Source organism: Saccharomyces eubayanus, chromosome XV, assembly GCF_001298625.1.
Source record: "Saccharomyces eubayanus strain FM1318 chromosome XV, whole genome shotgun sequence".
NCBI lineage: Eukaryota > Fungi > Ascomycota > Saccharomycetes > Saccharomycetales > Saccharomycetaceae > Saccharomyces > Saccharomyces eubayanus.
The window spans coordinates 554,725-567,309 of record NC_030974.1 but is presented as its reverse complement, the minus strand read 5'-3'; the positions used below and the strand labels follow the sequence as shown (position 1 = coordinate 567,309).

Genomic DNA, 12,585 nt, shown 5'->3' with positions numbered 1-12,585 from the left:
AGCGGAAACTGATAACGATAAAGAAAAAGAGAAAAGTAACATCACATAATATCATATCTTCATTATTTATTTATTTGGAGATCTTGGTGGAGGTCCACTTGAGATGCTTCCTTGTCTCGAAATGGAGTCGCCACCGCTACTACTACTCATACGTCTTCTAATAATAGACTCCCTCAGGCCACTGGGATTGGTGACTGGAAGATTGTTACTAGAATTATTCACAATAACATCGTCCGATTTAATAACACCTGCTTTCTTCAACGCATAATCACCGCTGTCAAAATACTGACGGTCTTGCATCTTGTGCCGTAACAGATCTTTCTTAGATGGCAATTTTCCATACATTTTGTATAATTTCAATTCCTGTGGTGTCAACTTCGATAAATCCACTCCGTCTTTAGTAAACCCTTGGGGGTTACTCAAGTCCACTCTGCTACTGGTGGGTGAAAGGTCCTCTGACATTGATAGTAAAGTTGATGGGCGCTCTCCTTGCTGGTATTTGCACTGGTATTATCCGGGCTGGGTCCCTTAACTCCAATATTTCCCTCGTGATAACCTACTATTCTAAAAAGATCTTTTTCTCGTTCTACGTATATTCAGCTATTTTACGCCCTCTGCGAAAAATAAGAAGAATGGCACTTACATGCTGAAAGGATAAATTGTTTGCAAAGACAGAAAGTAAGCAAGGTTCGCACGGAACAAGTCAGGCTAGGGTGCTAAGTAAGTTTATGTTACAGATGAATCCGTTGTGGAGTTGTGTTATTGTGGTTCTGGCAGCCATTATTGGGGTCACCGCCATTCAGGGACCCCAGGAGGATTATAGTAAGTATGGTGTTTATAGGTTCACTTCTGAGGACAGCTCTGCGTTGTTTAGGGACGTGATCGCACCTTTAACTGACGATTATGATGTATGGACGAGGAGTAATAAATTCATTGATATTAAGTTACCTAAAGACATAGGTGAGCAGGTAAAGGAAGGACGTCTGATCATAGATGACATGAACCAACTAATACAAGATACGATGCCTAATAGACATTTAATGGCACATGATCAGGCAGTGTTTGAGAATTTGCAGGAGTTTTTCTTCAACGAGTATAGAGATTTGGATACCGTTTATATGTGGTTGGATCTTTTGGAACGAAGCTTCCCTAATTTAGTTAAACTGGAACATTTGGGGAAAACGTTTGAAGGAAGAGAACTAAAGGCTCTGCATATATCTGGCAACAAGCCCGAAACCAATCCAGAAAAAAAGACCATTATTGTTACAGGTGGAATCCACGCCAGAGAGTGGATCAGTGTAAGCACAGTCTGTTGGACGATTTATCAATTGTTGACCAAATATGGTTCGTCCAAAAAGGAGACTAAGTATCTGGACGATTTGGACTTTTTGGTTATACCTGTTTTCAATCCAGATGGATACGCATACACGTGGTCTAATGATAGGTTATGGCGCAAGAACCGTCAAAAGACTCATGTTCCCCAATGTTACGGGATCGACATCGACCATTCTTTTGATTTCCAATGGGAAAAGGCACATACTCATGCATGTAGTGAAGAATATAGCGGGGAAACGCCTTTCGAAGCTTGGGAGGCATCCGCCTGGAACGAGTACATCAATGGAGCTAAAGGAAATTACAAGATTTATGGCTACATTGACATGCATTCGTATGCGCAGGAGATTCTGTACCCCTACGCATATTCATGCGACGCCTTGCCTAGAGATTTGGAAAACCTGTTGGAATTATCATATGGGCTATCCAAGGCAATACGTTCAAAATCAGGTAGAATTTACGATGTAATTTCCGCATGTAAGGACCGTGGTTCCGACATATTCCCCGGGCTTGGTGCGGGCTCCGCCTTGGACTACATGTACCATCATAGAGCTCATTGGGCATTCCAACTGAAGTTAAGAGACACAGGAAACCATGGGTTCTTACTGCCTCCAGAAAACATCAAGCCCGTGGGTAAAGAAGCATATGCGGCCTTGAAGTACTTCTGTGATTTTTTACTAGATCCAGAAATATAACTGATACCATAATGTCCATTATATCCAGTTAAAAATACACTATATAAAATTCAAAAAAAGAAAAGGAACGCCTTATATATATATTTATTTATATTCTCCAAATCATTGTTACTAACCTAGATCAACGGTATGCGGTGAATATGGTCAGAGGATCAAAAGTAAATCATCTGGTGCTCTGAAGCAGCACTTGGACACTCTCCTGACACGCAATCTCGTCTTTAATAATCAATGTTGAAAGAGGGTTAAACTCCCAGATCATCGTTGACGGAGTTATTTTACGATCATTTATAGTTGATTAGAGATATATGTACTTATGGCTCAGCCGACCTGGCCTTTGGTATCTATCAAGCCGTCGATCTTGCAAGCGATCAGTTGAGTATCCGCGTCTTTTTGGTTTAGCTGTATCCATTAAGCTCTAGTGGGCTGCGTCTAATTGTGTTATACTAAAAAAAACTAAAGCAAGCTTTTACAATAGGGCTGACGGGAAACTTTACGATTTCGTTAATCTAGTCACAAGAGGTCGCTGTTTCTCGAAGCCACAACTTTCCCTGATTCAGCATTTGCAGTTTGTTTGTTAAGGATGGCTCTGCCAATAGAGAGCAAACTGTCCATAGCGACTAATAGGATCGAGAGGCTAAAGTCACCCTCATCTTCATCGACATGCTCGATGGACGAAGTACTCATTACATCGAGCAACAACAGCAGCTCTATTTGTTTAGATGCAATACGCCAACTTCCTCGGGAAGGCATCTCCGGTGCAATAAATGTTTCGAAGGGAACTACTTCTTCGAATGCTCTTTTTCCCAAGCATGATCTCCTCGAGCACATAGATCCCCTTCCAGCTCATCCACCAAGCTATCATTCAGTTAATCCAAACAAAGAGGTGCGCTTTCCGACGTTTAGCGATACCGCACCATGTCTCAAGACTTCTTTACCTCCTTTGTACGCACCGGCAGTAAACGAGTTGACCTTAATATCGTTAAAATTGGAGAGACTTTCTCCCTATGAACTGTCCAGTAACAGGAGTTGGAAGAATTTTCTTTTAGAGATTAATTCAACCCAGTTAAATTTTTACCATATTGATGATTCTTTGACAAAACATATTAGGAACTATTCGAGTGGAGAAACAAAGTTCGAAAAAGAGAACAGGAACAACACCGAATCTTCCCATCGCAGCGATCAGTCGCAGCATTTGCATCACCGCTTGTTTACTCTGCCTACGAGATCTGCGTCAGATTTCAAGAGATCGGATCAGGAACGCATCTCTTTTAGAGTTAAACGCGACCAATCTCGTTACTTGACAAACGAGGCCCTTTACAAGTCATTCACCTTACAAAACGCAAGATTTGGTATACCAACGGACTATACCAAAAAAAGCTTTGTGCTGAGAATGTCATGTGAAAATGAACAGTTTTTATTGAAGTTTTCTCATATAGATGACCTGATAGACTGGTCTATGTACTTGTCTATCGGTATATCAGTGTCGTTAGATTTGGAAATCAGGGAATATCCAGACTACCGAGTAGTCCCTAGAAGGAGAAGAAGGAGACGAAGAAGAAGAAGAAGGAGAAGAAGACATACTCAAAGAAGTGAAAGCTCGATGGGCTCATTCTCGCAACGATTCATTCGTTCCAATTCTAGGCCAGATCTAGTTCAAAGATACAGTACCGGATCAAATACTAACAATGCTAATCTTAGAGAACGCTCGAACACTTTCACAACCGGTCTACTCGATTATTACTGCTCCGGCTTATCGATCTCGTCTGACGCTTTATCAGCGTCTTCTGGTGTATCGAGAGAAGTCACTGATAGTAATACATTTGAATTATCGAGATCTTCATCTGGATGCTCAGTCTCTCGTTCAATTGCATCTAGAAGCCTAAAATTTAAAATCAAGAATTTTTTTAGGCCCAAAACTTCTTCACAAACAGAAAAGCTTCACAGACTTAGGTCAAACTCAAGTAACCTGAATAGTGTAATTGAAACAGAAGAAGAGGATGATCGGTTTGAACTTAATGGAGGAAACAATTTAGATCATCGTGTTTCAGTAAATACTGTAAGTACGGTGGAACTTCCATCGTGTATAGAAAGAGCCGTTCCTCCGCCTCAAATACAACCATTAAGGCGCGCAATTAGCGAAGAGGTGGTTCCTATTGGGTTCCCGAATAGTGCTACAGTCAATAAAATGGCTTCTCCGATTCCTGAGTTAGTCGATACTACACCCACTAGTGAGCAATCATTTGTCGATGGCTGTGAAATTATGCTACAGTCACAAAACTCAGTAATGAAAGAGGAATTACAAAGTGTTGTTTCGACTTTGGCAGTTAATGAAAAGAATGGGGTGCCGATTAGAGCAGCTTCTCGAAGTCCTTCATCATATGTGTCTGAAATGGCCTTTGATGGTGATTTTACGACGGATTTGTCTCAAAGTAGTAGATCAGTTTCTCTCGCAGAGAGTAACTCTCAGGTGAATGGACACGAGAGTGTTAGCGGGACTGATGACGAAAGTGATGACGATAGTGAAGATGATATTAACGGTAGCCATGTTCATGGTAGTGAAAGTGATTATCCAAGCTTAATGGAACAGAGAATGAGAAATAGAAGGCGGGCATCTTCTACTTTAAGCTGTCTATCAAATATTCCGTATGGAACTGACGATGTAAAATGGAAACCACCCGTTAAGGAGGTCTCAAGAAGACGTTATTTAAGAGATTCTTTGAAGTGCATCAAACCATTTTTGGATAGCAATGACTGCTTGGGTAAAGTTATTTATATCCCTGTTCCTGGTCCTGCTTTCCGAACTAGTAATACGGTTAATGTTTGCAGTAGTCATGGTTTGGTAAAGAATCACTTCTTAAAGGGTTATATCGTTGGACCTACAGAGTTAATAGAGCTTAACTGTAAAAACAAGAGCGCAATTGCTGGGATAGCAAAAGACGTAGAAGATGAAGACGAGGACGATGGCAATGATGATGATTGCAATACCGGTGATGGTGACGATGATGACGAGGACGATGATGATGATGATGACGATGACGATGACGATGATGACGATGAAGATGACGAGGAGCAGAATGCTGCATGAGCAGTAATACTACAACATGTTTTTTGTAGAGGCATTAGCACAAGCATGCTGTCTAAAAAGAAGAAAAGGGTCTCGATGTAGATTGATTTTTCAGTTTTTTATGGCGAAGGGAGTTTATTTATTTACTTATTTTTTTTATTTTGTTTTATACTTTACATTATTTTCTTTTGGGTGAGCTTTCTTTTCGACACTACTTTTTTCATATCTTTTTATTGGTTTCGACACACTACGTGAAAATAGTAAGTATTATTTGTTTTTCCTTACAATCAAGGAAAATAGAATTTTGAGAGAGATTTTAGGAGTTTTGGGAACACCGCAAACCGTTATTGGTTGGCATATGCGTTTCTTTTAGAATTCCGCACCTGCTTTCCTATATTGTGGTTAAACGAAGTATTACTTTGATGATATAAGCATGAAATAAGCTACCGATCTTTATCAAAACATTTTAGCTGAAAATCGACAATAGTGTCAACAAAAATTATCGTATTTAACAAAATTATTTGGTTGAGAGATGATGCGAAACACTCTGGGAATTATGGGCCGCATTTCTCGAAGAGTCAAACGGTAAGGGGGAATTCATGTGATTTTAATAGTTTATTAGCTTGGTTGATAGTTACTCAATATTTTCGAAATCTATATTCAGAAGAAATTGTAAGGTTAGTTGTCATTACTATGAAGCGTGAAACCAGTTTACGTTTCGAAAGACTCTTGAGTTTTTGGGATGCGAGAAGCATATCTAGATATTCATCCTCATTTTTCACTATCAAGCAAAAAACCTCAGTAGACCGATGCAGTGCATACCACCCCTCATGCACGAAGTGTAAATGACTGTGAAAAGAAAAACCATGATCATTTAAATCAATCGGAGGTAAATGATTTACAGTGTTTCTTTGCCTTGTAAAGTAAAACTTGCAAAATTAGAAGGAAAGTTTTCTAAAATACGTTAGCAGAAATATAAATTATAGGATGGTAGGATTTATAGATAAGATTGGGCATTCGTTCTATTTCGTTGAGTTTCTTACGATGAAACGCATGGTTAAAAGACAGGTAGTCATCTATGTAAAGCTCACTAACAAAAACTTCTAGCACCTCAAACGTTTACATGATCCCACCACAATAAAGTAAAAAATATACCAAACCTAACATTTCGCTTTCAACTTTCTTACACATACTGCCGATTAAGCAAAGCTAGTCTGTCTAACGGGAAGAAAAGAGTAGTATTATGATTGGCAGTGTATAGCGAACTCTGCGTCAAAAATCAAATTCGAACCAAGTGCTATTTGATGATCGCACTATACCGAAAAAAATTTCTTCCCGTCAGAGTTGAATGGCATTCGCTTTATAAAGCACAAATCCTGTCCCGGTCGAAACAGATCTCTTAGGATTTCATTAAGTTATTACTGGATTGTGAAGGGAGGCACTGGGAATAACATTAAATAACAATATGAACGAATCGGAAATCGGTAGTCGATTGAAGGGTTCAGTGCACTTAGACTTAAGTAAGTTTCCTTACTGGTGACATTTTTTTCGTTCTATATTGAATTTCTTGGGAAAAGTTTGTTTTCACTTTTTTTTTTTTTTTCGGGATCTACATCAATAACTAATAGTGATATTGACAATACAATCAATAATAATAACAAGAACATACTTGGTTAAATAGCGACACAAAAGAAGAGGCGAATGCCAATGCTATGCGTACAGTTGAGGAATTAAAAAAGCACGGCCGATGAACCAATTGAGTGATAGTGATGCTTTGTACAATCAGCCGATAGTAATCGACAATGGTTCGGGCATTATTAAGGCAGGGTTCAGCGGTGAGGAAAAACCTAAAGCTTTGGAATACTCTCTCGTGGGACATGCGAAATATGATAAAGTTATGCTTGAGGGCCTTCAAGGAGATACATTTGTTGGAAATAAGGCGCAAAGACTGCGCGGTTTGCTCAGACTACAATACCCCATTGAGCATGGTGTGGTCGAAGATTGGGATTCGATGGAACTTATATGGTCACATATTCTAAACGACGTATTGCAATTGCAAAATATAGAAGAGCATCCTTTGTTGATTACGGAAGCACCCATGAACCCTTTGAAAAATAGAGAAGTTATGGCTCAAGTGTTGTTCGAAACGTTTAATCTTCCTGCTTTATATGTTTCGAACCCTGCTGTTTTATCGTTATATGCCAGCGGAAGAACTACAGGCTGTGTGGTTGATTGTGGTGAAGGATATTGTAGTACGGTTCCGATTTATGACGGTTTCGCATTACCTGCATCTATGATGAGGATGGATATCGGCGGGAGAGATATCACTAAACAATTGCAATTTCAATTGCGAAAATCAGCTGGCGTTTCTTTATTTTCTAGTAGTGAACGTGAGATTGTTCGTACGATCAAAGAAAAAGTTTGCTATATGGCAACAGACATTAAGAAGGAAGAAAACACATATTTGCAAGAATCTCAGGATTCGACATCTGTATTCAAGCTACCTGACGGGAAATGTATAGAAATCGGGAATGATCGATATCGTGCTCCAGAAATATTGTTCTCTCCTCAAATCGTCGGCTCGGAATATGACGGATTATCGGATATGTGCATGCAATCGATTTGGAAAGTCGACTTGAACTTGAGGTCAACTTTGCTTTCATCGATAATTCTTAGTGGCGGAACCACAACTCTTCGAGGGTTCGGAGATCGGATGTTACACGATTTAGAAGCTTTTACTAAAGGAGCATCTAAGATAAAAATAATAGCACCTCCAGAAAGAAAATACACTACGTGGGTAGGAGGTTCTATTTTAACAGGGTTATCCACCTTTCAAAGGCTTTGGACCAAGAAATCTGATTGGCTGGAGGATAATACCAGTGTATATTCCAATCTAATGTAGAAAATGAGTTTACTAGGTCTTTTAACATTTTTTAATTATATGGGCATTTGATATATATATATATATATATATATTTTAAGAAGTTAATTAAACATGCATAGTACAACTGATAACTAAAAAGGGACAAAAAAAGGCAAAAACGAGCAAACATGATCCGAAAAGAAAAACTTAGTATTTGGTTGGCGCTTTCTGTTGTCCCTGGACCTTTAAAATGGATATATTGAGATGAAAATTATTTCAAACACAGTAGTATCTGTCACCAAAGTCACCTAAACCTGGAACCAAATACTTGTGCTCATCTAAACCTCTGTCTAGAGCACCAGTAACGATCTTGACATCTGGGAAAGCAGCGTGATATTTGTCAATACCTTCTTTACTACAGATTAAGTTTAAAAAGTAGATTCTTTCTGGCTTGACGCCTCTCTTGATCAAGACTTCAGTAGCCATGATTGCACTACCACCAGTAGCCAACATTGGGTCTAATAAGAAGACGTATCTTTGAGAGATATCTTCTGGTAATTTTTCATAGAACAGCTTTGGCAAAGCAGTTTCTTCATCTCTTTGAATCAAAATCTTACCAATACGTACAGATCTACAACAGTCCCTCAAACCCTGTTCCATAGATTCACCAGCTCTAACAATGGAAACACCACAGATCTTACCCATGAATGAAACACCATCGAAGTTTTCGCTGGTGTCGGTTTCTACAATTTGCTTTTGCACTGGGAGATGGTTCAAACCTTCTTCAACCAATAATCTAATGATTCTATCGGAGTAGAAAATGAAATCGGGTCTAGCTGTTTTCTTATCTCTGATGATAGTGTACAAACCTAACAGTTGGTTGGTTTGAGGTAGCAAGTAAACGTTCTTATATGGTTCTGAAGACATTTTTTTTTATTGATCTTGAGTGTTGATCTGAGGCCCGTCCTCTTTTAGAATATGTAAGGTATACAAGACGCAAGAATGGTGAAGTTGAAGAGAGTAATGGTTTATTTATTTAGAAGCAATGTAACTAGTCCGGAAAAGGAATTCTAACAATGTATATATACCTTTTTTTATGAGCATCTTCGAAAGAAAAAATGAAAAAAAAAACTGAAAAAACATTGAAAATAGAAAATGTCCGTCGGGAAACGGGTTTGAGCCGTCGGTTTTATTTGCGATGAGACAAACTGTATAGAAAAGTCTATTCTGCTATTGCGATCCTCTTTTTTTACAGTTTATATAATAGTTCTACAAGCTCAATATCAGAGTAAAGGAAAGTGATTTCTACCAAAAATTGAACATAGGGGAACGGGAAGAACCGTCCACACAACTAGCTAACGCTTGGTGTAAGGGAAAGAAAACCTGCGCTCTAATAATTTTATATATGTGGGTATGTCCAGCAAACTCTAATACGATAAGTGTGTCGATTCTTCGGATGCAATCACCACTTGGATACGCCTTCCATCCACTAGAGCTCCATGAAACAATTTCCTTACTTTTTCTAGAGATTGTGTCGTAGGATATGCTAGTCTGACTTTTGCAGTAGCGGATCCAGAAGGCAAATCCCTCACTTTAACGTGAGCTATCTGCACTTGTGAAAGATTTTGTAGGACGTTTTTTAAGTTTTCGTGGTTTACACCCAATGTCAGATTGAACAGCATCAATAATTTATCTGATGCGTCTGAATTGGTTGAGATAACGAGCTGGCTGCCACTTCCCATTTCTCCGTCAAATTGTTGTCGCTGTTTCTTGCCATTGAGAGTATTGGAGCCCAATGAGATGTTCATGTTATTTGTACTGCTGGCCTTCTGGGATCTTCTTTTGCTAGAAGGCCCGCGTTCTGTTTCTTCGCGGGCACCCCAGCCAGGGCTGGTGTTAACATTGATTTGGTGCCTATTATTACTCTTATTATTAGTCCTTATGCCATTTTTCTTGTTTTTTCCTTGCGAAACATTATTTCTCTTGTCTATGGCTCCTTGAGCCTCTCTCAAAAGTACTCCGATGTCATTACTGCTAACTAGTTTACCGTTTACTACGCTAAATCCCTCTTTAGTATGCTTTACAGGTGTTTTTTTATGCGTACCGACTTTTTTTATTCTGTCCATGGGAACTACTCTGTCTATTAAACGTTTACCCGCAGCATTCTTCTTGCTGTTTGTCTTGCTCCTAGCCATTCTTGTATCGCGGTAAATTTTTCTTCTGATATTGGTCCAGCACTCATTAAAACGAACCGACTACTATGAGTTTAGATTAAATTCCCACTGGCGTGTTTTCTAGTAGAGCCAGGAACCTTTTTTTTGCTTCAAAAAACGCACCATTACCCGACCCGTCCGTTAATCAAAGCTTTACAACGACAGTAATAAGAAATTGTAGTTGAAATTGTTGAAAACAACATCAACATCAATGTGTATTTGACGGGACTTAAGTGTTACGCCCCCCCCTCCCCCATCATTGTTACCATGAATTGTGGCTTGATCAAGTACATTTACTTTTGGAGTTTCTTATTTTGATGAAGTCTCGAACGCTTCTTTTCTTTTTCTTTTTATTTCTTTTGTAGCTATGCCATTTTGTACTTTCTTTTTATGGCGTTTCGCTCGTTTACTCCTGGAAAGTTCAAAAAAGAAAGTAATGCAGACCACTTGTAGCATTGGTACCTGGTAGAGATGACAAATCTAGATCTTCAATGATTACTTTTTATGTCAAATGTTTCTTTTGAGTCATTTCTTTTTAGCTCCACTTGTTAGCGAAAAGAAGCGACGTTAAACTTAAACTTGAAAGATCGAGTAATACTATATAAATGCAATACTGAGGTTCAGAAATAGCATATCTCGAGTTTTACATTTTGTACAATTCTTCTTCTTTACCTATACTACTTTCTAGTATATATACATATAGTTAAAGAAAAAACCAAAAGATACCAGTAATATATCCAACTATGAAATACACATTCGTTTCCGCTTTGTTTGCCGCCACCAATTTTTTTGTTGCTCAGGCTCAAATAAATAACTCCTCCGATTCATTTTACCTACAGTTTTCTAACAGCACACTTTCCGACCTAAAGGGGAAACTCAATGTCTCAGATAGAATATTCGCCGGCAGCGGGCCTTTGCCGTTAGAAATTCAACCAGATGGATCACTTGTTGCTGATTTAACTAACATAGACAACCAACCAACAACCTTCTCTATAACTTCCGAAAAAGGTTTGGTCAGCAACGATAACAGCACTTTGGATTCAGCCGCATATCAAAGCAACGCAACCTCTTTAACCGGATTCGATGTTGCTAACGGTGTTTTGAATTTTAACGGGTTAGAAAAGTGGACTATTAATGTGAACGGAACATTGGCTACCATCAATTTACCTGCAACTGAAAGTTCTGGTGTGCCTGTTTCATTGAACGCTGTCACTATTGGTGAACCTGCTTTACCGCAACATATCCCACAACAAAAAAACATAGTCAGATCAGCTGTCTATGATGTTGGTGGATGGAACGGTTCCTTGTATCGCTCCAATAGCACTGCAGTTTCTGACCATCATCCTGTCAGAAAGCAAGAAGCTGCCGTTTCTCAGATTACTGATGGTCAAGTCCAAGCTACCTCCATTTCAACTGCAACTGCTACCATTCCAAGCAATAGTACTTACATTTCTTCCTACGAAGGTGCCGGTATTAAGATGGAATCCAAGAACATGGGTTTTGTTGTTGGATTGGCAGCTTTATTATTTTTATGATTTGTTTCAAGAACAGATCAAAACTTCATATAAAAAGAAATTAAAAAATAAAGTATGTACAATTCAAAAAATATGAATAGTTTTAGAATTTTATAAACAAAAAGTCTTTCTCAAGCTCTAAATTTTACATTGATTCCTTCATTTTTCATTATAATATTTCCAAAACGTGATTCGACCATCGTCCACCTATTACTAAAGCTGATAACTAGCGATTACTGTGTAATAATAAACAAAAGGAAATAATTCATTCTTGAAATACACAAGAGAGGTATACAAAGATGACATGAATTACAAGACCGGTAAAAAAAGATTCACACTGTCATCGAAATTAATGGAAGCAGAAGCGCGAGGATTGATATTGTAATGGGATCGATGAACAAGAACATATAAAAGAGGAACAGAGTCATTTAAATATTATGCAAAATTGCAACTCCTTTTTGTAGATCTATAAATCCGGGGGGAGGATCTCTAGTATAATCTGGATACGTAATATTATATCATTAAAAATAATGGAATCCCAAAAGTCATCATACAATTTTCAAGGTCAACAAATAGTTGTACGTTAGATCACTTGTTCTATCAAACTGACACTCAACACCCTTTGGTACAATCCTGCTGAAAAAATTGAACTTGAAAAATACTTTTTTGCTGAGTTTAGCTGCTCGTTGTCAAATGTTTTGAAAAGACTTGACAGCTAATGTATCCTCAAACCTTCATCAAATATTAGCGGATTTAGCTCAGTTGGGAGAGCGCCAGACTGAAGAATAAACTTCGGTCAAGTAATCTGGAGGTCCTGTGTTCGATCCACAGAATTCGCATATATTTTTAATTTCATTTTTTGGAAAAATGTAATCATTTTCCCTCTACTTTCTGGTAGTGAGAT

The 12,585-nt window shown here is 38.5% G+C and overlaps 7 protein-coding genes and 1 non-coding gene across 8 annotated transcripts; 5 read left to right on the top strand and 3 right to left on the bottom strand.

Moving 5' to 3' along the window:
- Nucleotides 1–66: 66 nt before the first annotated feature.
- IGO2 (phosphatase regulator) lies at nucleotides 67–462 on the bottom strand (the record flags this gene model as incomplete). The annotated part of the gene is made up of 1 exon (XM_018365657.1): nucleotides 67–462. The coding sequence occupies one exon, from the start codon at nucleotides 460–462 to the stop codon at nucleotides 67–69; it is 396 nt and encodes a 131-aa protein (XP_018221912.1).
- A 266-nt stretch (nucleotides 463–728) lies between these two features.
- ECM14 (putative metallocarboxypeptidase) lies at nucleotides 729–2,027 on the top strand (the record flags this gene model as incomplete). The annotated part of the gene is made up of 1 exon (XM_018365656.1): nucleotides 729–2,027. The coding sequence occupies one exon, from the start codon at nucleotides 729–731 to the stop codon at nucleotides 2,025–2,027; it is 1,299 nt and encodes a 432-aa protein (XP_018221911.1).
- A 580-nt stretch (nucleotides 2,028–2,607) lies between these two features.
- DI49_2534 (uncharacterized protein) lies at nucleotides 2,608–5,112 on the top strand (the record flags this gene model as incomplete). Its single annotated transcript, XM_018365655.1, has 1 exon — nucleotides 2,608–5,112. One exon carries the CDS (start codon nucleotides 2,608–2,610, stop codon nucleotides 5,110–5,112), a length of 2,505 nt encoding a protein of 834 aa, XP_018221910.1.
- A 1,726-nt stretch (nucleotides 5,113–6,838) lies between these two features.
- Nucleotides 6,839–7,993, top strand: ARP1 (actin-related protein 1; the record flags this gene model as incomplete). The annotated part of the gene is made up of 1 exon (XM_018365654.1): nucleotides 6,839–7,993. One exon carries the CDS (start codon nucleotides 6,839–6,841, stop codon nucleotides 7,991–7,993), a length of 1,155 nt encoding a protein of 384 aa, XP_018221909.1.
- A 237-nt stretch (nucleotides 7,994–8,230) lies between these two features.
- On the bottom strand, nucleotides 8,231–8,881 carry FUR1 (uracil phosphoribosyltransferase; the record flags this gene model as incomplete). Its single annotated transcript, XM_018365653.1, has 1 exon — nucleotides 8,231–8,881. One exon carries the CDS (start codon nucleotides 8,879–8,881, stop codon nucleotides 8,231–8,233), a length of 651 nt encoding a protein of 216 aa, XP_018221908.1.
- Nucleotides 8,882–9,381: 500 nt separating this feature from the next.
- On the bottom strand, nucleotides 9,382–10,149 carry DI49_2531 (uncharacterized protein; the record flags this gene model as incomplete). The annotated part of the gene is made up of 1 exon (XM_018365652.1): nucleotides 9,382–10,149. The coding sequence occupies one exon, from the start codon at nucleotides 10,147–10,149 to the stop codon at nucleotides 9,382–9,384; it is 768 nt and encodes a 255-aa protein (XP_018221907.1).
- A 761-nt stretch (nucleotides 10,150–10,910) lies between these two features.
- On the top strand, nucleotides 10,911–11,702 carry ANS1 (Ans1p; the record flags this gene model as incomplete). The annotated part of the gene is made up of 1 exon (XM_018365651.1): nucleotides 10,911–11,702. One exon carries the CDS (start codon nucleotides 10,911–10,913, stop codon nucleotides 11,700–11,702), a length of 792 nt encoding a protein of 263 aa, XP_018221906.1.
- Nucleotides 11,703–12,428: 726 nt separating this feature from the next.
- Nucleotides 12,429–12,520, top strand: DI49_2529. The gene is given in 2 exon segments: nucleotides 12,429–12,466; nucleotides 12,484–12,520. It is a non-coding gene; the product is annotated as a tRNA-Phe (tRNA).
- The last annotated feature ends 65 nt before the right edge of the window (nucleotides 12,521–12,585 follow it).